A 22,202-nucleotide genomic window follows, 5' to 3' on the forward strand; every position below is an offset into this window, starting at 1 on the left:
TTGCTCCCATAAAGGAACTCACAAGACTTTGAGTTGAGCTTCTTGACCTTTTATGATTGGTTATATTGGCAGTTTTCACCTCAAATATTGTGTACAGTTATGTTAAAACTTTTGAACGATAAAGTATTGGTTAGACACTGTTCCACTGCAAATATAATGATGGTGGAGGTATTACTCGTGAAAAAAATAACATTGAAAAAAACAAATATTTCTGCATTTCATGATTGATATGCCTTCTTTAAAAGCCAATGAAATGATTCAGCATAGAAATGTCTTCCAAAAATCACATTTTTGGATTATGGTATCAAAAGGGTTACTGTGTCATTTGTCTTATAAGGAGGGTCAAACAAGTGTAGAAATGCACATCGGGACAATTTAGTGTTCTGTTAACCTGCCATGCATGTTTTTGTAATGTGGGGGATGACCGGATTACCTGGAGAAACCACGCAGGCACAGAGAGAACATGCATACTCCACGCAGGAGGCGGAATCGAACGCACGATCCCATCACTCTACGAATGTATGCAATTATATGTTTTATTTATTTATTTTTGTGTTTGGGTAATTACTGGGTATTGTAACCCGAATTTCCCAATACAATGAAATTGTAAATAGTAATTTATACTACTCCTTTATTTGACCCCTTTTATCGTTAGTCTTTTTGAAGTTTTTTTGACTCATGTCGTTGCACAGAGTGGTTTTTATAGCAATCTATGCTAGTGGCTGGACAGTCAACCAAGCGATCCACTGCCAGTAAATACTTGGATAAACACACGTTCGGCAGAGAAGAGTGCGTTAACAGTGTGTTCAGCTGCTTCGAACGGTTGCAGAAATGACCCTGGCATAGTTTGCTCTTTTTTCTTCTTGCGCATTTGGCTACGCCTACTTCGCGGTGTCATTCGATTCCTATTTTGCCGGTCCCGTTTGCTTCTTAGCCATTCGCTGTCGTGGTGCTGCCCGCCCAGAGCACGTGCCGTGCTATCGTACCATTGTATGCTTATCCCCGGTGTCCCTTTTGTGAGCCGAGGAAACAAACTTCAGATCTACTTCAGCTAGCATTCCTTTTTTTGTTGTTATGGAATACCACTCCATTGTTTAGAGAAGTGGTTAGGAGCGTGTCTTTTTGCCTTGGAGGATTAGACGCGTGGGGGGAGTGCAGTCAGTTTTGCCTCTTCCGGAGAGCACCTGACATCCGTCCGCTTCCACTTGCCCGGGCTCCACTCAGCTGCCGACATGACCCTCGGCACGGTGTCCGGCTCTGGGAGCTCGTCGGCGGTCAGCTTCTGCTCTTGTTGCGGGGCCAAAATGGTGCCTTACTTCAGCGACGACACTGTGCTTTCAAATAATGGAATAAACCAACTGTAAGTATTTTTCTTTATTTTTTTCTTTAGATTTTTTTATTGAGCGAAGTAGGGGAAATGTTTCCTACTTATTTTGTATTGTATTGCCATACGTGCTAATTAAACAGCCGATTTTAATGTGTGTGTGTGTGTGTGTGTGTGTGTGTGTGTGTGTGTGTGTGTGTGTGTGTGTGTGTGTGTGTGTGTGTGTGTGTGTGTGTGTGTGTGTGTGTGTGTGTGTGTGTGTGTGTGTGTGTGTGTGTGTGTGTGTGTGTGTGCGCGTGCGCGCGCGCGTGTGTGTGTGTGCGCGCGTGTGTGTGTGTGTGTGTGTTCATAGATAGATAAAACGTACATTGGGTCGGATGTGTCATTTTTGGAGATTGTGACATTCACAAAACATTTTGCAATATACTCTATATGCACTCAATGCACTTCCTGTTGTGGTTGCAGCCAGTTTCTTACTCATCGTTGTCGTCATGATCATCATCGCTGCTGTTTGACCTTATTGAGACATAGAAGTTGTCTGTAGAGAGCATGTGTTTTACAGAACCATACATGAGGCATTGTTTGCTTGATGTGAGACCACATGAGAAAAGACAGTGGGAAATTGGCCGATGGTACAATGGAGTATGGTTTAGTTGGATAGAAATATTACCAGTGTTATTTTTGTGAAACGTAATACCTGTGCACTCACGAATATTCAGGGAGGAACTGGAGGATTTAAGCTTGTTGTAAAGTCTCAACTCGCGTGGATCATGCAAAGAGAAATTTGTGAGCATGCAAAGAGAAAAGAAAACTGAGGATTGAAAAGGTTTTGAATACATGATTCATGAGTGACTTAATCCACTTTTCCAGGAAATCAATTCATGCGTCTCCCCAGTCTGTCTTTTGTTGAGTGTTTCGTAACATTCTTGTTCAGTCAGCAGTTGGCAAAGCTCTCGTTGAGAAATTACCTTCTGTCATGGGTTTGGGGAACTGAAGGGAAGCTTGAGTTTTGATTGCGGTGGTTTTGTGCATGTTAAGGAAGCCCTTTGAATCTTTTTAGATTAATGGTGTTCTTTCATCAAAATCAAATGGTTATTTTTCCTCACAGTTCACCAAATTCACTCTGTGACCTTTTCTAAGTGCATGTGGTGTGTGGATTGGTTGCAAATGTACAATGAGACAAAAAAACTTAATTAATGAAATTTCATTAAAAAGAAGCACCTTTAATCTCTGATGGCTTGTGACTTGTTGTTTGTGGTCAACAATATGGAATTGCATCTTGTGATCAGACCAGGTACAATTTTTAAATGTTTTCATTGACTGTTCTGACAAAGCAGAGCCTCAATACCAAAGTTTTAGTTTAATGCAGAACTATGGTTTCAGGAAGAGCTTTGAAATCTGCTCAACTCTTTCATTATTTAATGACACGAGACCTTATGGAAAATTGACAGACACCTGCCAACTGTTTCATATTGCAAATAATAAAACATGCAGTTCTCTTTTCATATGTGTAGGCTATTGAAATACATACAGGTTTCCCATCATTGTTTACCAAAACAGGCCTTCAGTCAGTTTTGATGCAATGCCCACCTCTGTTGCTTGTGTGTTATGTGTAGACCTCCATCATCTGCTCCACCCGTGCAAGTTCACTTTTGCATAGTACTCTACTTCAAACTTGGCTTTGACATTGTGAGGATGCATAACATATTGAATCTCAGATGTAAAGCTTTTCACATGAGTGTTTCACTACTCCATTTGGACACAGTGCCGAATGAACTTCACCGTCCTTCGGCACATTTTTCCACAGTGACCCCTTTAAGGAGCAAGGCTAAACATGCACTTTCCCACGGGGTGAATGCAGTTTCTAGCCTTACGAGCCTGTACTGCGCTGAGCACAGCCCTAAATTTATCCCAACTCAATGACTAATATGGGCACAGACTGGTTGGGGCTTGAGGGGTGGGGGGCGGGGGGGTGTTCACTTATCTGCCTGCCATGTAGAGTGGTCCTTACACAGTGATGATTGTGTCTCTGACTGATTGACTGCGGCCATGCTTCTATTCTTCAATGACTGAAAAAAATGACAATGAAAATTTTTCCCAACTTATCCAAGATCCTAAATAGCCTTTACACCTACCGTGTCAAGTCGGCTTTATTTATATTAAACATCTGACACCTGAGGAAAGGAACCCGTTCAGTATTTAGTTCAACCATTACTTATTTACCAACTTTTACTTCTCCATATCATTAGACCCCTACTCGACACCTCTAAAGTGGTTAGAGGACCCTGCACAATTTTGCATAGCCTTAGATTCCACAGTGTTCCTAATTAGCATATGCATGCGACTCACTTGCACTTCTGCAGCGTGTTTTGTCATCGCGAACCCACAAAAGCATTTAATGTACAGTAAGGGACTGGCACTAACTGAATGCCATCTATCAATAGCCGATACTTTTAAAGGACTGGTCTGTTTTTAGCTTCCGTCGTATCACGTACAACCCCACAACCTCTCCGATTCTCAAGCTACAATTGCATTCTCTAAGTGGTTTGAAAGCAGGTAATTGTGCACGGGCACAGCATTTCGTTTGCTACTCGCAGTGAAGGATGTATTACTGATTATGACAGTGTACCGTAGCAAAGCTTTACATTGCGGTGAAATCTAACGTTGTGGCCAAATTTTAAAAAGTTGAAGACTTTGGGAATGTGCAAAAGAGGATGTGATGCAGGAGGGAGTGAGAGGAAACAGCTGGATCAAGGTTGGCTGAGTTGCGGGAAATGAACACTGCACATGGCTGCCGTTTTGTGTTTTTATTTCTTGTGCCTGTCTGTCCATCGCAATTGCATGCTACACATCCGGCTGTCTCAGCAAAACTCAGGAAGGAAGATTGAATGGCTGGAGGAATGACGAGATTAAATTACTGAGGAAAAAGCGGGGTGTTGAGCTGCTGAAGAACTTTTAGAAAGCACTTGAAATAGACGCAATCGAGAACCTTTTGAACTCTGCATACGAGGTTCCGCGAGTGTAAAATATAAACGAGAAATTTTCACTGATCATCAAAACCAATATTTCCTGTCAAGACATTTGACTTTCGTGTTGACATTGTGAGCGAGTTGTTGTGTCAGTTCCTCATCTTCCTTCCTTTCAAACCCCAGTGGCGATGAAACCATCATTATTTACGGTCACTAGAACAGGTTTACCACGTCTCTCAATATTCTCCCTCAGTTTCGTTTTTTATTTACTACTGTCCTGGCCGCAAGTCACAAAATCAGGTACTCAAATATTCAGATGACCTCCAACGTGAAGAGCTCTCCCAAAATTCTGTATGGTATGCTTTGACCCAATATATAGTCAGATATCAAACAAATGCGTATCATGACTGATTCGGTGCAAACAACACAGGCATGTTTCCGACTATGTTACATCTCCTCTCCTTTTGACAACACTCTCAGAACTGAGGACATTAATCGCTGAAGCTTTGCCCAAGCCCAGTCTTGCTTGAACTTCAATTGCTAAACAGTCCGGGGTCTCCATTGTTGAATTTAACGCTTCGTAATGTGGCACACACGGGTGACTTGTACGGACTCCTGACAGGCCAGTATAATACTCACACTTTTAAACAACGAAGCCTTGTTGTTGACCTATCGGTTGTTGTTGACCTGTCGGTTCTCTGCCCACATAAAACTTGAGGCCTTTGGCCATTATGAAACGCATGATGATTGCAGCCTTGTGTGTTATTTAATCTTCTCACAGGAGAAATCTCTGTTTTCACATTTAACTTATTAAAAGAAGCGCCACATGATGAATCGTCAAATTTAATGACCACAATGCAAGCTGGCAGACAGTTGTGTTGTTTTGGCACAGTTACCAGGGCCGAGTGTGAATGTATTTGTTCAATGTCTGCTTTATAAGTATTCAGGATTTTTGCAGCTTTCCAATGAATCACATTTGACTGTCATTGTTGGCTGTTTAATCTTAAAGGTGAGGGCCAACATTGGTTCCTCTCAACATAAATAAATAAAAACAAAGAAAAATAACAGTGCCATGCTTTAATGGCTCGACAAAGTATACACCCTTTGCACCCAACACTCTAACCTCAATTTTAGAACGTATCGCCCTCAATGCAGTGACCTCAGTCATGCTTAATACGATTCAGTGTTCAAAAGGGGAACAGAAGACCAACTTTGGGCACTGGCCAACATTTATCCCTATCAAACATTGTGAGGAAGGGGGTGGGGGTTGGTTCTGGCTGGCTTCATCTTCCCTCTCAGACCCTCTGTCCCCTCCCAGTCCCACAGCTGCTCCGGTGAATGCGTTCAGTGTGTGTAATCCAGCTGTGTGGAGGAGCAGAGAACATTGTGTTCTGAGTCCACATTTTAACTTTTTTTGTTCTGATTTCGGGATCCTCCTGCCAAGCTGGCTTGAATCAAGAGCTGTGACAATGACATCATTTTTGTGACCATACCACGTCGAGATGTGACAATAAACTCAATGACATAAGTTGATAAAACAGTTGATATCTTAGGTCGTTTTTCCCTATCTCATCTTAGTAACCAGAAAGTATTAATTCACTGCCATTCCCGAATTAATTCGGCAATTCAAAAGTGTGACCCTGAGTGCAATTCCCGAATTTGTTTGGGTTTTGGTTTTTCTTCCGGGGGCAGGGGTGCCGATTAAGCGCTGGTCAGACCTCTGGCAATGTTTTTCCCTTTGACGAGGGGAAAGCATTTGCCTTATGTCCATGTTTGCGCTTTGTTACAGCTTCAGCTGTTGTTAAAGCACTATATAAATCAATATGTATGTATTGTATTTGTACAGGCGGCCCGGTAGTCGAGTGGTTAGCACACCGGTTTCACAGTGCAGAGGTCGCCGGTTCACGTCCCGGTCCGGCCTCCCTGTGTGGAGTTTGCATGTTCTCCCCGGGCCCGTGTGGGTTTTCTCCGGGTCCTCCGGTTTCCTCCCACACTCCAAAAACATGCATGACAGGCAGATTGACCACTCCAAATTGTCCCTAGGTGTGACAGTGACTGTTGTACGTCTTTGTGTGCCCTGCGATTGGCTGGCAACCAATTCAGGGTGTCCCCCGCCTCATGCCCGAAGACAGCTGAGATAGGCTCCAGCACCCCCCGCGACCCTAATGAGGAATAAGCGGTACGGAAAATGGATGGCTGGATGGCTGTATTTGTACAGCCGCCCCCATTTCAAGCTCAGATAACTCCATACCCATATAACTTGGGAATTACTGGAAACCTTTTTTTCCTCATGAAAAATTAAGTCTAAGGTTTCTTACAATGAATTGAATGTTTATGTAGTCCTAAAACTCAATATTCTGTGGGTCTTGGAATTTGAGTGAAAATGACAAAAACCCTGTCTCTGGAGTGGACACATTTTCGCACATTGTCTGGCAGTGAATGAGTTAAAATGGCTGACAACATAGTTTGCTTGTGAAATAAAGTGTGTGTGTGTCTGTGTGTCTATCCAATGTATAAACCATTGTTGCCCTCTCTTACAGTATCAGCGAGAGCTTCCTCACTGTGAAAGGAGCAGCCCTTTTCCTCCCGAGAGGAAATAGTCCCACGCCAAGCTCTGGACCTCACATCAGCCAACGCTGGAACAAGCACACAGGTTAAAGACATACATAAACAGGATTAACAATGACCTAGAACTGATACCTCCTTCTCATTAACTTAGCTTAGATTTGGTGCGCATGGATTGGTAGCGCCTGTCTGACGAGAGTAGCTGGAAAGGTGGTGGGCAGGGTGCGGAGAGTCCAGTAGGATTTTCCGTGCTCTAGTTTGGATTCTTGCAGTGTGCAAGTCCTCGAGAGTGGGTAGGGCGGTGCCAATGATTTTTTCCGCCGTCCTAACAGTCCGTTGAAGTCGTATTTTGTGCATTTTTGTGGCGGCCGCGAACCAAACGGTGATGGAAGAACACAGGATGGATTCGATGACAGCCGTGTAGAAATGTTGCAGCACCTCCTGTGGCAGGCCATGCTTCTTTAGCAGCCTCAGGAACTACATTCTCTGTTGGGCCTTTCTCAGGATAGAGTTGGTGTTGACCTCCCACTTCATGTCATGGGAGACTGTGATTCCCAGGAACTTGAAAGTCTCAACGGTTGACACGAGGCAGTTGGATAGTGTGAGGGGTATCTGAGGTGATGGATGTTTCCTAAAGTCCACAATCATCTCTACCTTCTTCAGTGTGTTCAGCTCTAGGTTGTGATGGCTGCACCAGAGCTCCAGCTGCTCCACTTGTTGGTACGCAGACTCGTCGCCGTCCTTGATGAGACCGATGACCGTGGTGCGAACTTTATGAGTTTGACAGCTGCGTGTGTTGAGGTGCAGTCGTTCGTGTAGACAGAGAAGAGCAATGGAGAGAGGACACATCCCTGCGGGGCTCCAGTGCTCGTGGTTCGTGTTGAGTATGATATATTTCCCAGTCTGACCTGTTGTGTCCGTCCTGTCAGGAAGCTGAGGATCCACTGACAGTTCTTAGGCGACACGACAAGCTGGAGAAGTTTGGCAATGAGGAGTTCTGGGATGATGGTATTGAACGCAGAGCTGTAGTCCACAAACAGGATTCTTGCGTAGGTTCCTGTGTTGTCGAGGTACTTGAGGATGTGGTGCAGTCCAATGTTGACTGCATCCTCGACAGACCTGTTTGCCCGGTAGGCAAACTGAAGAGGATCTAGCAGTGGTCCGGTGATGTTCTTTAGGTGGTTCAGCACGAGGCGTTCAAAGGACTTCATGACCACAGACATGGACAACTGTCATATACACAATAAATAATAAAGCAGTCACAAAGATAGTAGAAAGCACCAGAGACAAAATTAAGACAGTGGCCAAAACTTGTCCAAGGCTAAATTGCATGGTTCTAATTTAACTAAATGTATCTGTTTCTTGCTAGGAGATCTCCAGAAACATCTCCAGACTATGTTCACTGTGCTGCGACCGGAAGACACAATACGACTTGTGAGTAAAACATTGACATACAGTAAAGTCTCGTTATATCGATATCGGTTATATCGATAGTAGTGCTTATTACGATACTATTTCTATGAACGCAATGAGAAAATTTACATGCCGCAGGATCGGATATATCGATAGTCCGGTTATATCGATATTTTTTCAGACTCCCGAGAATATCGATATAACAAGACTTTACTGTACTTCGCTGCAATACATGCAATGTGGCCAATGAAACACTGGAATAGAGCTATTAATTATATGATCTGAGGCATTTAGCATGAATTAAAATATAATGTGTTCAATTCTACATGAAACTACCACGAGTGGTTGGTACAAATGTGCGCTGTTGCCACCTGATGGATTCAGCCAACAAATGAACGAATGTAAATACATTAAATACAAGTCTATTCTCTTGGTCAGTCCACATGTATCTGTTAATTTTGACCTATCGAAAGTGTTGGTAATTACTTTCTCTTTTTGGCGATATTTCAACAAATGCTTTTGTTCCTCATTCACTGCCATTCACAAATTTATTCTGGAAATGAAAATATGACATAGGGCGCCATTTCCGAATTTGTTCGAGTTTTGTTTTTTCTTGATTGGGTGCCGATAAAGCGGCAATGGCCTCTGGCATTGTTTTTTCCCTTCCACAAGGGGCAGCATTTCCTTTCTTTCCATGTTAGCGCTTTGTTCCAGCTTCAGCTGTTGTTAGAGGACAACTGACACCATGTTTTGTTTCCTAACTGACATCAGAGAAACGTTTTTATTAAGCAACAGTTTCATCGACATTGACTTTTATGCTGCAGGGCATACTGCAACTGATTGTGAAGGCACCCTGGTAGATTTATGACCCTGGTAACGAATGATGGCTAAAATGGTATTGGTTAAATGCTTGAAGGACAAACGACACCATTCTTTTGTTTCCTAACAAACATCAGAAAAAGGTTTTATAGTATCAAAAATAGCCAAAACACGCAGGCTGATATTTGTAGTCAAATACAAAACACCAATAAAAATGAGTTAAAGTGTCCCAAAACTACTTCAAAATGACCTCGGAAATGGCGAGTTTCAAAGGGTCCCGCTCCTTGTTCGTGACTTCACGCCAAGACGTCTTGCCTTGCTCGAGAATCAAAACAATGGCTTCAGATTTAGAGAAGATGATTTTGCGTCACTCATCCAGTGATGAATATGATTCAAATAGTTCTGAAGAGGAAAACATAAATGATTGCAAATCATTAAAGAAGTCCGGCCGTATCAATTCGAGTCGTCTGGACTCCAATGTAGCTCCCAGAAAATGCACACGATGGCGCACAAGCTCTGTTGGAAATGGGCTGATTTGTATGCTGGGAATTTGTGTCAACTAGTATCAAATAGTAGTCTTGGTGCAACACACAACGATTCACCATCACATTATTTATGCGTTTTCCTTCTAATTTCGCCATGAACACAATGTTTTCAGACCAAACAAAGTACCCAAAATGCATGTGTCGCTTTCTCGGTCACGGGTGTTCCCTCCGTGACGTCACGTAAGGGATCGTCATCAACTCGAAAACAAGACCTCCAGAATATTCAGCGCGAGTCTTAAAATGTAAAATATAGCTATATGCGGTGGGATCTTTTTAAAACAAGGTCAGTCGAAGTCATTTGAAGTGATTTTACAAATTATGGACACAACTTGTCCGGCGGCGTCGGTTGTCCTTTAAAGCGCTATATAAACCAATATGTATGTATCACATTCTATTTTGGACAGCCGCCTTCATTTCAAGCTCATATAACTCCAGACCCATATAATTTAGGAATTAACTATTTTTTTCTGATGAAAGAAGAGAGTCTAAGGTGTCTTATGTGGCATTGAATGTTTATGTAGCCCTAAACTCAATATTCTTTTGACACAATTTCCCACCCTATCCTGCTCGACAGACTTTCCACCCTAGGCATCACGCACACCCCACTTCGCTGGTTTCATTCCTATCTCTCTGATCGCTCACAATTTATCCAAATCAACTCGTTCACCTCACGGTCCTCTCCTGTGTCCTCTGGTGTGCCTCAAGGGTCTGGCCTGGGGCCCCTTCTCTTTATTATCTACCTACTTCCTCTTGGCAATATTTTCCGTAAGTTTGGCATTCATTTTCACTGCTTCACAGATTACACCCAACTCTACCTCTCCAGCAAACCCAACGCCTTTCTTCCACCATCATCCCTCTCACTTTGCCTCTCAGAAATTAAATCCTGGCTTTCCCATAACTTTCTCAAGCTTAACAGTGAAAAAACTGAACTTCTCCTTGTCGGTACCAAATCCACCCTCCACAAAACTAACAGTTTCTCTCTCACAATTGACAGTTCAACCGTGTCCCCCTCCCCTCAGGTCAAGAGCCTGGGTGTCATCCTCGATAGCTCACTATCTTTTCACTCCCATATAAATAACATAACTCGGTCTGCTTATTTCCACCTCCGTAATATTAACTGTCTCCGTCCCTCGCTCACCCCTCACTCCGCTGCCATCCTTATCCACAGTCTCGTCACCTCCCGCATCGATTATTGTAACTCACTTCTCTTCGGTGTCAATCAGAAATTTCTCCATAAACTCCAACTCGTCCAAAATTCTTCAGCCCGGATCATCACTAGAACCCCCTCCTTTCACCACATCACCCCTGTCCCCCAGCAACTCCACTGGCTCCCTGTTAAACATCGTATCGAATTCAAAATACTTCTGTTTACTTTCAAAGCCATCCATAACCTTGCTCCTCCCCATCTTTCTGACCTGCTTCAAATCTCTGTTCCCTCTCGGTCCCTCAGATCCTCATCCTCCCTTCACCTCTATGTGCCCTCTGCCCGTCTCACAACGATGGGATGCAGAGCTTTAGCCGCTCTGCTCCCAAACTCTGGAATTCACTTCCACCCAACATCCGTAATATTGACTCCTTCCCTATTTTCAAGTCCCACCTCAAAACCCATCTGTTTAAAATTGCTTTCAATGTCTAGTTCAATCTGCTATTTTATTATTTATCATTTTATCCATGGTGTTATTGTTATGTGCTTTGTTTTATTGTTTTTATTGTAAAGTGTCCTTGGGTGTTTTGAAAGGCGCTTGAAATTAAATGTATTATTATTATTATTCTGTGGGTCCTGCTATTCGAGGGACATTGACACAAACCCTGGCACTCGAATGGACGCATTGTTGCATGTCTGGCAGTGAATGAGTTAAAGAAGTCTTATTCATTTTTTAAAATATATTTTCTCTTTCTGGTTCTGTCAAGGCTGTGCGGCTGGAGAGTTCCTACGATCAGGTCACCCGCTACATGGTGGTGGTCTCCACCAACGGTAGACAAGACACAGAGGAATGCATCGTTCTCGGAATGGACTTCTATTCTTCTGACAGGTTAGCTCAAAAATCGCAATTGATGTTTCACGCCCTTTTGAAATGAGAAGTAATTACGTGGACATGGTTTTTCTATGATAATTGACATGCTGAATTCCCCTTCACACTCCAGCTGCTGTACAGTGGGCCTGGTTCTGCCTCTGTGGAGTGATACTCTGATCCACTTGGATGGCGACGGGTTCGTCCCTTTTTACACCTTGATCTGGGAGTTGTCCGTATTTCTAAAACTGTGCCTCTTTCCCTTTGCAGAGGTTTCAGCGTGTCCACTGTGAATCGAGTTCATGTTTTTAAGCCAGTCTCGGTCCAGGCGATGTGGTAAGCATCATTTTAGTGTTTGCTCTATATAACTCTTTGTGGCGACAAGAATTTTCACGCTTTCCGTATGTGGTTGCATGCTTCCGTTCCTTGTTCTGTTGTTAGTTCAGAAATGTCTGCTGATACCTCTGTGCACTTTCCACATGCTACTCTGTAGTCTGTCCTGCTCATTCGACACATCTCCCTCGTATGATGCCATGTAATGACCTTTCGAAGATGCTCCATATTGATTGGAAAGCCTTGTTTTTCTTGCCCACATCAGGTCGGCTCTTCAGTCGCTCCACAAAGCGTGCGATGTTGCCCGCTGCCACAGTTATTATCCGGGCAGTCTGTTCCTGACGTGGGTCAGCTATTATCAGAGCAGGATCTCCTCCAACCAGTTCTGCATCAACGAATGGAATGCTATGCAGGATGTTGAGTCACATCGTGCCAATTCACCTGTTCTCTTCACCGATCTGTGAGTAAAAGAGGAGCCGACACTCATACATTTCTGTGATGGATCTTTTTCCCCCATCATTTAAAATAATCAGCCTTTTACCACCGGGCGGTATTACTCAGCACTGAGTGTTCACAAATTAAAACAACTGAAAACATTTCCCTCACGTGTATGTTTACTGAACACCCCCTCCAAGGGGGTGTTCAGTAATCTCAGATCTCAATCTGAGATCTCAATCTTAGACAATTGCTCAACTACTTCTCACATTCAGGTAGTTGCTCAATTTTCTAACAGAACACTTAGTAAGAGCGTCCACGTGCTTGCTCTAAAACTTCGGGTAGCGGAAAGGCGTCACAGATGAAGATGGAATAAACAGGCACGTGGGCTAAACTATCTACTCATTGGCAAACACGATGACAAAGTTTTCAACACTCCCATAAGGATTTATGGCTTTACTAATACCAAAGAAAGTCCCCTCCTTCTGTCCTAGTCACGACGCCATGTGTGTCCCGTTACATATTCGGATCGCGTGCGTGTGTATGTTTCTCACTGAGATTCTAATTTCCAGAATAATTGAGCCATTGGCTGTCCTGATTGACATTGGGAAAAGTAAATAGAGATCAGTAGAGTAACACTGAACAGACAGAAGCAGGTGGCAGGCAAGTTCTTGTACACGTTCAACGGCAGCGGACGATTTAAATAGAACTCTTCTGTTCAGACACGTTACTGCCCCCCCCCCCCCACCTTCATAAAAAAATCACAGGTACAAGCTGCCTTCCTGGGATCATGAACACTCTTTCCCAGCAAGGGTTGTTGGCATTCGAGTGGACTTTATAAGGTGGCCACCCATGTTTTATGACCACTAAACACACATACACACACACGCACGCACGCACACACACACACACACACACACACGCACGCACGCACACACACACACACACACACACACACACACACACACACACACACACACACACACACACACACACACACACACTCCAACACAAACACATGCATCAATCTGGTATCGAACAATAAACTCCCCCGTCGATATTCTGTTGTTCTCATGTCACTGAAAGTGAGGTCAATCAAGATGGAGAATGGGTTCTCTTTATTATAACCAATAATAATATTTTCGTTACTGCCCGAAAAGTGAAATACTTTGCAGTAGAGAGAGAGGGTTCAGTATTGAGGTGCCCTGAGGCTGTCTGTGGTTGTGCCAGGCAGAGCTTTTCAAGGGTTCGGTCAAGACTGTATGCAGTGTCTTTGTTGGCAAAGGAGAATAGCCGTTCTTAAGCCTGAGAAATTATTCCGCAGCAGTCATGAATAGGTCCTGCACTAAAATAAACAAGCCTACTGACTCTGAATTTTAGAGCATGCCCTGAGTTTGACCCAGTTTTTTGGCGCAGGGAACTTTGAAGAAGGTAAATTGGGCACCTGAAATTAGCCATTCAGTAATGTGTCCCCCAACGTAAATGTGTAAAACGGCACCAGACAGTACTGCGGAAAACGTTTTTGTGTCTCACGCTCACATTTTCTCTTCCCACTCCAGTTTTGGAAAAGTGGACAATGTGCTCATTCTTTTGGGAAAATAAGTCATCTCATTGACACTCAAACAATTCAATGAATGGACACCATGACACTTTTTATGTTTGTGCATTTTTTTTTATTTAAATACGTTCATTTTGGTTTTATTTTATGTATTTAGTTATTTACCGTATTTCCCAGTGTATAAGGCGCACCCAAAAGCCCTGATTTTCTTGAGACGATTACCCTGTGCAATATACGCGAATGCACCTCATGTGAAGTAATATTGAGCCACAACAGGTCTCGCAACTACTATCAGCAGCCGACTACTATTCCCGCTGTAAAAGTAGTGCATAACCCCAGCCTCTAATGTCGCCTCTAATGTAGCACCTTATAATGTGCTGTGCACAACAAGATACGTTCCGAACGGCCGTTCGTAAGGTGAATTCGTTTGTGAGTTTCTTCAGTTCTATATTTTGTATGGAATGTATGTTTAAAGGACAACCGACGTCACTTTTTTGTTTCTTAACTGACATCAGAAAAACGTTTTATAGCATATAAAATACCCAAAACACACAGTATGATATTTTTATTCAAATGCAAAACACCAATAAAAAAAAGTGTCCAAAATTTGCAAAAAAATTGAGCTGCGAATTGGGCATTTTCAGAAAGGCCTGCCCACAGTTCGTGACGTCACGCCAAGACGTCTTGCTTTGCTGGAGAATCAAAACAATGGCTTCAGATTCGGAGAATATGCTTTCTTGTTACACATCCAGTTATGAATACGATTCAAATAGTTCTGAAGAGGAAAGCATGCATGTTTGCAATTGATTAAAGAAGTCCTTCCGTGTCATTTTGAGGCATCTGGACTGCAATGTAGTGTCCCAGAAAAGAGGCAGAAAATGGCGACCAAGCTCCCTGTGAGGAATTAATCAACCCGTTTCCACAGACTGATAAATTCCTTATATGGAGCTTGGTCGCCCTCTTCTGGCTCCTTTTGGTGCAACATGACGTTTTCAGACCAAACAAGCATAGCAAAATGCATTGACGTGATGGAAGGATTGCTACAATGTGCCCTTTTTTGGTCATGGGTGTTCCTTCAGTGACGTCACGTACGGACTCGTCACCAACTCAAAAACAAGACTTCCGGAATATTCAGCGCGAGTCTTAAAACGTAAATTATAGCTACAGTAAAGTCTCGTTATATCGATATCGGATATATCGATAGTCCCGGTTATATCGATACTATTTCTATGCACGCACGGAGAAAATTACATGCAAACAGGGTCGGATATATCGATAGTCCCGGTTATATCGATATTTTTTCGGACTCCCTTGAATATCGATATAACGAGACTTTACTGTATATGCGGTGGAATCTTTGTAAAATACGCTCAGTAGAAGTCATTTAAAGCCATTTTACAAATTATGGACACAACTTGTCCAGAGACGTCGGTTGTCCTTTAAGGTTTACATAAGTTAATTTTGTTTAAGGTTTATATAAGTATGTTTAAGGCTTGTATAAGTAACCTATATTGATTTGAACTGAAAAAAAAAAAAAAATATATATATATGTACTCTATATATTCTTAAGGTTTATATGAGTATGCTTAAGGATTGTATAAGTAACCTATATTGGTTTGTACTGAAGAATAAACATTTAATAAGATATATGGTCTATAAAGATATGTACATGTACAAATGGAAAGATTACTACATATATTACTACAAAAATGTTCGTATGTACCGTTGTTTGTAACTCAAATTTTCGTAAGTAGGAGAGCGTCTGTATATTTATACATTATATTTGGAAAGGTGTTATAGTCCGGTGCGATTATATATGGAAAAGGTTTGAAAATACATCATTCATTGGTGGTGCGCGTTATCCACCTGAAAATACGATATGTATTTATTTACATGTATTAATTTATTTATTTATTTTTATTTTTTTCACAGACCCACAGAAAGGGAGCGCACGGAGAGACTTATCAAGTTGCGCCTCAGAGAGATCATGATGCAGAAAGACTTGGAGAATGTTACCAGCAAAGAGGTGAGAAACAAAACAATCACATGTACCGTATGGCCAGGTGCAGCAGACCGACTTTTCGTCCACAAATGTGTTCCCCCCGTAATATTACGAACGTAATGTAGAATGCATTTGCACAGTTCTTAAAGGACAACCAACGTCACTTTTTTGTTTCTTAACTGACATCAGAAAAACGTTTCATAGCATCTAAAATATACAAAACACGCAGTATCATATTTTTATTCAAATGCAAAGCACCAATAAAAATGACTTAAAGTGTCCAAAATCTGCAAAAAATTGAGCTGCGAATTGGGCATTTTCAGAAAGTCCCGCCCCCAGTTCATGACGTCACGCTAAGACGTCTTGCATTGCTGGAGAATCCAAACAATGGCTTCAGATTCAGAGAATATGCTTTCTTGTTACACATCCAGTTATGAATATGATTCAAATAGTTCTGAAGAGGAAAGCATACTTGTTTTCAATCGATTAAAGACTTTATTTCGTGCCATTTTGAGGCAACATTGGGGGGAAATGTCTCACCCAAAAAAAGAGGCACAAAATGGCGACCTCATGTGGCCACCTCCGTTTCCACAGGCTGATAAATTCCTTATATGGAGCTTGGACGCCAGGAACTCAAGATCTTCTCAAACATTTGGTCAAGTGTAATCCTTTATTTTAACCGCCTGGCATTCCGTATTTTATTTTTACTAGATCCGCACAGAGTTGGAGATGCATATGGTCTGCAATCTGAGGGAGTTTAAGGAGTTCATCGACAATGAGATGATTGTGATCCTTGGACAAATGGACAGCCCTACAGAGATCTTTGAACATGTTTACCTGGTAAGAACCCCTAAACCTTTAAGTTTGTTATTCTTTTACCATGACTCTGGCTGCCGTTGCATCATCTTCTAGTTAATGATTAATAACATTTGGCTCACTTAAGGGTGTCACAGCAACTGTGTCAAATAAGCGAGTGTAACACAACATCTGATAGCTTAATAGTGACAAGAGCTGTGCTCTCTCCAGGGCTCAGAGTGGAACGCTTCCAACCTGGAGGAGCTGCAAAATAGCGGGTACGACATCTGTCCGTGCAGCCACACGGAGCAAACAAGCTTGGACACCCCCCCCACAAAAACATACATTCTGTATCAAAAAAAAAATGATGATGAGACTTAAATGTTATTTTCCCATCGCTTTTCTAGCGTCCGTTACATCCTTAATGTGACAAGAGAGATAGACAACTTCTTCCCCGGAATGTTTGAGTACCACAATATCAGGGTGTACGACGAAGAGGCCACCAACCTGCTGGAGTACTGGAACGAAACTTACAAGTTCATTAGCAAAGCCAAGTAAGCCATCACATCACGCACAAACACACTCACATTTTCTCCATTTTCCCTGCCTAAAAATAATGTTCTTCTTTTTTCTCCAAAGGAAAGCTGGTGCCAAGTGTCTCGTTCACTGTAAGATGGGTGTGAGCCGCTCGGCGTCGACTGTTATCGCCTACGCAATGAAAGAATACGGCTGGTCGCTGGACGCCACTTTTAAATATGTGAAGGAGAGACGAGCCGTCACCAAACCGAATCCTTCCTTCATGAAGCAGCTGGAAGAATATCAGGGAATTCTGCTCGCCAGGTGGGATTTTTATCTAAATCCCTCAGCGTCGGTGCTCACGTTTATTGACTCTTAATTTTTTTTTTGTCTTTTCCCAGCAAACAGAGGCATAATAAACTATGGCGCTCTCACTCAGATAGCGATCTGTCAGATCGCCCAGAATTGTGTAAATCTTCATCTCACTCCCTGGGACGCTCCGACTCCCAGAGCAACAATAATAATTCCTCCCCTGCCTTGCATCACTTTCTTGGTGTGACCGTGCTCCAAGCTGTAGTTTCTGAACCTGATGACGCCTGCGCATCAACCTCTGACCTCCGCATGAACTGCAACGATGCCTGCGACTTGCCAATTGAGGAGGCGGTCAAAACGGCTTGCGACGACATCCTCCTGCCTCCCTCGCCAGAACCTCACGCAGCTGCGCTCATCCCAGAGGAAAGAAACACTGCAAAGGCGCTCATGTCCGCCCCTGCCATCATTCCCGATCTTCCCCCTTTGCTGCGCATCCTTCCCCCAACTCCTGAAGTCCAACGTGCTCACAAGGGTCACACAACACCGCCGACCAACGCAGAGAACAAACCACTGGAATTGTTTCTTCACTTCCCTGAGCAAAGCAGCTCTGGGAACCTTTCTTCCATCACTGTGATGTCCTCAGAACAGTCACCGTCTGATTTGCAGAGTGGGCAAAATCCCCCACCTCTCCGAGTCAGCAACATCCCTCAGCCTTCCTTAACCTGGCTCAGTGACGACAATAACAACCTCAGTGACTTTCACGACAACGACGAAGTGGACGGCCGCAGCGAAGCAGACGGCTCGTCCATCCACAGTTCGGACAGCATTGACTTTTTTAGCGCCCGGGAGAAGTTTTTAAGTTTAGCCCAGGAAGACCGAATGCTGCCTCTATCAGAGCAAAGGACCGCCTCCCCAGACTGCGATGACAACAGAGTAACTGAGGACGATGAGGAGAGTGAACACAGCAGAAATCAGGTCAGTTTTTATTTTCCTTTTTTACAAAGAATAATATAGGTTTGACATGGGGGGGTGTTGTCTCCATACACTAGTATAAGCTGTTTTTATTTTTATTAGTCTATCAGTAGACAGCAATACGGGTTTTACAATTAAAAATAAACATTAAAAAGGGATATCAAATCGCATGACTGATTAACTCATTCACTGCCAGACGTGCAAAAATGTGACTACTTTAGTGCCAAGGTGTTTGTCATTTTCACTCAAATTGCAGGACCTACAGACTATTGCGTTTTAGGAATTCATAAATATTCAATGTAGCAAAAGAAACCTTAGACTCTCTTCTTTCATCAGAAAAAAAGAGTTAATTCCAAAGTTATATAGGTCTGCCAGAGGTCTGACCGGAGTTTGATCCGCACTAACCCCTGCAAGAAAAAAAAAAACATGAACAAATTCGGGAATGGCGCTGCACGTCATGCTTTTCAATTCCCGAAAAAAATGAATAGCAGTGAATGACTTATCGTAAGAGTGAAAAGTTTTCACAAGTTTCTGTTGTGTATTTTGTTTACATAAATAAATAAATGTCCTTTTTTTGTATGTTTGTTTAATGTGCATTTTCAGTCCCACCTTTTTGACCTCTTATAGAACTAATAGAGTACAGCCCTGCGACAGCTAGCAAAAGGTGCTTCCACTTCTTAAATTAAAATTGCCTCGCTCATTAAACACGAGTCATTAAACACCTCCTTTGGGAAACTCCGGGAATCTGCTCATCTGCTGATGGAATTGCTTTCTCATCTAAAAAATTGCTTTCTCATCTAAATAAAAGGCAAAAAACGATTTAGAAAGCTGAAGTTAATAACCACAAAATTCAATCAGATGCCATATTCCTGTGAAATCTGATTACATTTTTGCAAATAACTAAAATGGTTCAATAAAAGGCAGCGTGATGCACATAATTGGCCAACATCATGCCCGCTGGCTTAGCAACACAACACAACATGTCTAATGACTAACATGTGTTGACTTGTGCCACAAAAAAAGCCAGAAAACATGACGTGTTTACTTTTAGATCAAACCTGAATGGACAAGAAGCAAATGTATTCTCAACAAAATGGCCTCACCTCACTGGCCTGACATTTACTTGACTGATGTTTTCTTCTCTCTTCCCGCAGTCAGAGGTCAGTGATGACAAACTCAGCCCTGACAATCTACGCCAACCTCAGCTCGACAACGGAATATCAGTCCGCCATATCGTCACCGAGATCGAAGCCATATGTCACCCGCCGACTTCCATAACTCCTCCCACCCCCTCCTCCCCGTCGCCCATTCCTCCACCCTCGCACGGCCTTCCCCTCATCTGGTCAGATCCTGTTGAGGGTGCGCAGCGTCCGACGTCCCCCTCGCCACCGCCGTGTGACCTGCCTGCCGGTTCCGTGCGGCGAGCCACTGAGCAGCTGGAGCTGAAGTTGAGGCAGAAAATGGAGATGGCGGCGACGCAGCGCTCGCCATTGCCTTCGCCATGCAACGAACACCATGCTGTGAAATACTCGGACCATCCCAGCTGCTCCAAGGCCAAGACAGCCATTGAGGGAGTGAACAGCTTAGAAACAGCCAACCTCCAAAATGCATCTCGCAACCACATATTTGGTGCTCCACTCCATCCTCTAAGCCATACAAGATATGATACTCAAACGCTTGATCCATGTTTACATACCTCAACCCAAACCCAAAGAACCAGTGGGCTCCAAATGAGTTTGGACGGCGTCACAACCCAGGAGTCCAACCCCGATGAGAACTCGGAGACTCTCGGTGTGCGAGAAAGTTGCGATCCTGACCAGAAGCGCCTCACACGTAGCAGCCAGGAGCTAGAGTGCATTCGCCAAACGTTGAGAGAACTGCAGGCGTTCCTCCATGAGGGCGGCGGCCTGGAGGTGCCGCCTCACCTCATGAAAGCGGAGCTCCGTGCAGACCCGAATGCAGCCCAGAAGCTCAGACAAGACAGGAAGTGTCTTCTCCAGCCGGCAGGGTGGCACCGCGCCAACGAGCTCGAGGCTCGCATTCGCCAAGCGGGCCTCACCCCGCCGTCTCTTATGAAGCGATCGGCCTCCTTGGCAAAACTGGACTGCCTGGAATTGTCAGCGAATGACCTCAGCGACCTTGACCTGAGGCTGCACGCCCGGGCAGCGCCGGTGCACTCGCACCGCTCTTCCCCCACCTCCCCATCTCACTTGGACGACACATGGAAAAAGCAGAAAGTTCTGGCGTCCTACTATAGCCTAGAAAACTCACATTTGTCCCCTGAGGACCTCTCGCTGTCCCACTCCCCCGAGAGGAGCGAGCGGGAAGAGGCGGAGGGCGGGGGGGATGGCTCGCTCACGACATCGTCACGGCAACAGGGTCGGCTTCACTCTTCCAGACGTTTGCGGAAAGTCAGCGAGAGAAAGCAGCGAGCAGCCACCGCCACACTGCTGTACAACACCATGTGACCTCACTGGAACACTCACACACGCGAGTGGACTCGGCACACATGTGCCAACGGAATGTGTAACAGGTGTGTTTGCAATGAAATGACGGCTTGCGTGTATGAGAAATAGTGACGTGATTTGAAGGGTCACCATTGGAGCATTTATTCGATACCTTAAGGGCCATGTTCCTGTTTAGTCTTTCCTCTGGAGCAAGACAATTCACGTCACTCATAGAACATTCGGAGCACTCATAGCAGGGAAAAACAAAAGACTTTTTTTTATAAGACACTTTTTCGATGAGTGCACATTCGTGCTTCCAATAGTGCGAACGAACACGTGGATGACAACAACATTCAACCGAATAAAAGCTTCAGTGGCTTCCCCTTGAAGTCAAGATGTCCTCACACGCAACCTAAATGCCTCCATGTTAGACACTGAAATGCTCTCACACATTGCACTGAAATGCTTAAAAACTCAAATAACATCCTTTCGTTCTGTTTGTGAGAACATTTCAGTCGTGTGTGACTGTGTGTGTGTCTGTTAGGGGGGGATTCTGAAGTATGTTCCTCACAGCCCCTCATGTCAACTACTGGATATGTTTGAACTGGACTGATAACCGTTCATGGACACAAATGAACTAAGCTACGCACTCCATGTCAAGTATGTGTTGTTTTTTTCTGTGTGTTTGTGCGTGTGTGAAAGTGAGGGAGACCTTCACTGCAAAATGTCTAACTCCAACAAGAGGGCTTTTCTCAAAACATGCACTTTACTGTTTTGATATTCTTTCTTTTATTACGACAATGTTTTGCACTGATGTCAATGGAGGCTCAGGCGTCTCCTGTCGTGTTTTTCCCCCCACAAATGTCTTTAATTCATGTTTTAATTGAACCTGGGCAAAAGCGGAATGTGTTCAATGCTAGTTTTGTTGTTGTTTTTTTAATTCGGTGCGTTAACAGTTAATAAACGCTGTTGGCTTGTTTTGACTTGAGTGTGACTTCTACCACGGCGTGCGTGCATCTACTGCCCTCTGCTGGACAGTAAATGTACTTCATCTTTCGGGGGGGAGGCCTGTCTGTCAGTGCTGACATTTTACCGATTGCTTCATGCGGCTAATTAAACACCGAGAGAGGCCACCTGGTCCGCTCTCACTCAATTATTTAACCAGCAAAGGATGACATTAAAGTA

General features: G+C 43.6%; 1 protein-coding gene across 2 annotated transcripts in view; it reads left to right on the forward strand.

Annotated features, from left to right (window-relative positions):
- ssh2a (slingshot protein phosphatase 2a) overlaps window positions 1–22,000 on the forward strand; it is a 32,604-nt gene extending 10,604 nt beyond the window's left edge. The window contains exons 1-14 of one of the 2 annotated variants that reach the window (XM_089013833.1): window positions 666–1,360; window positions 6,834–6,946; window positions 8,228–8,292; window positions 11,547–11,668; window positions 11,781–11,846; window positions 11,918–11,983; window positions 12,246–12,440; window positions 15,906–15,999; window positions 16,687–16,815; window positions 17,002–17,048; window positions 17,178–17,324; window positions 17,410–17,610; window positions 17,688–18,573; window positions 19,725–22,000. In XM_089013833.1, the coding sequence (XP_088869959.1) occupies window positions 1,233–1,360; window positions 6,834–6,946; window positions 8,228–8,292; window positions 11,547–11,668; window positions 11,781–11,846; window positions 11,918–11,983; window positions 12,246–12,440; window positions 15,906–15,999; window positions 16,687–16,815; window positions 17,002–17,048; window positions 17,178–17,324; window positions 17,410–17,610; window positions 17,688–18,573; window positions 19,725–21,038 (3,573 nt within the window). In that variant the 5' untranslated portion in view covers window positions 666–1,232 and the 3' untranslated portion in view covers window positions 21,039–22,000. Of the gene's footprint in view, window positions 1–665; window positions 1,361–6,833; window positions 6,947–8,227; window positions 8,293–11,546; window positions 11,669–11,780; window positions 11,847–11,917; window positions 11,984–12,245; window positions 12,441–15,905; window positions 16,000–16,686; window positions 16,816–17,001; window positions 17,049–17,177; window positions 17,325–17,409; window positions 17,611–17,687; window positions 18,574–19,724 lie in introns of those variants that run through there. The other variant, XM_089013834.1, reaches the window with a different exon arrangement.
- Window positions 22,001–22,202: the final 202 nt, after the last annotated feature.

This window comes from Hippocampus bargibanti, linkage group LG14 (assembly GCF_051943395.1).
Source record: "Hippocampus bargibanti isolate YZ-2025 linkage group LG14, ASM5194339v1, whole genome shotgun sequence".
Taxonomy (NCBI): domain Eukaryota; kingdom Metazoa; phylum Chordata; class Actinopteri; order Syngnathiformes; family Syngnathidae; genus Hippocampus; species Hippocampus bargibanti.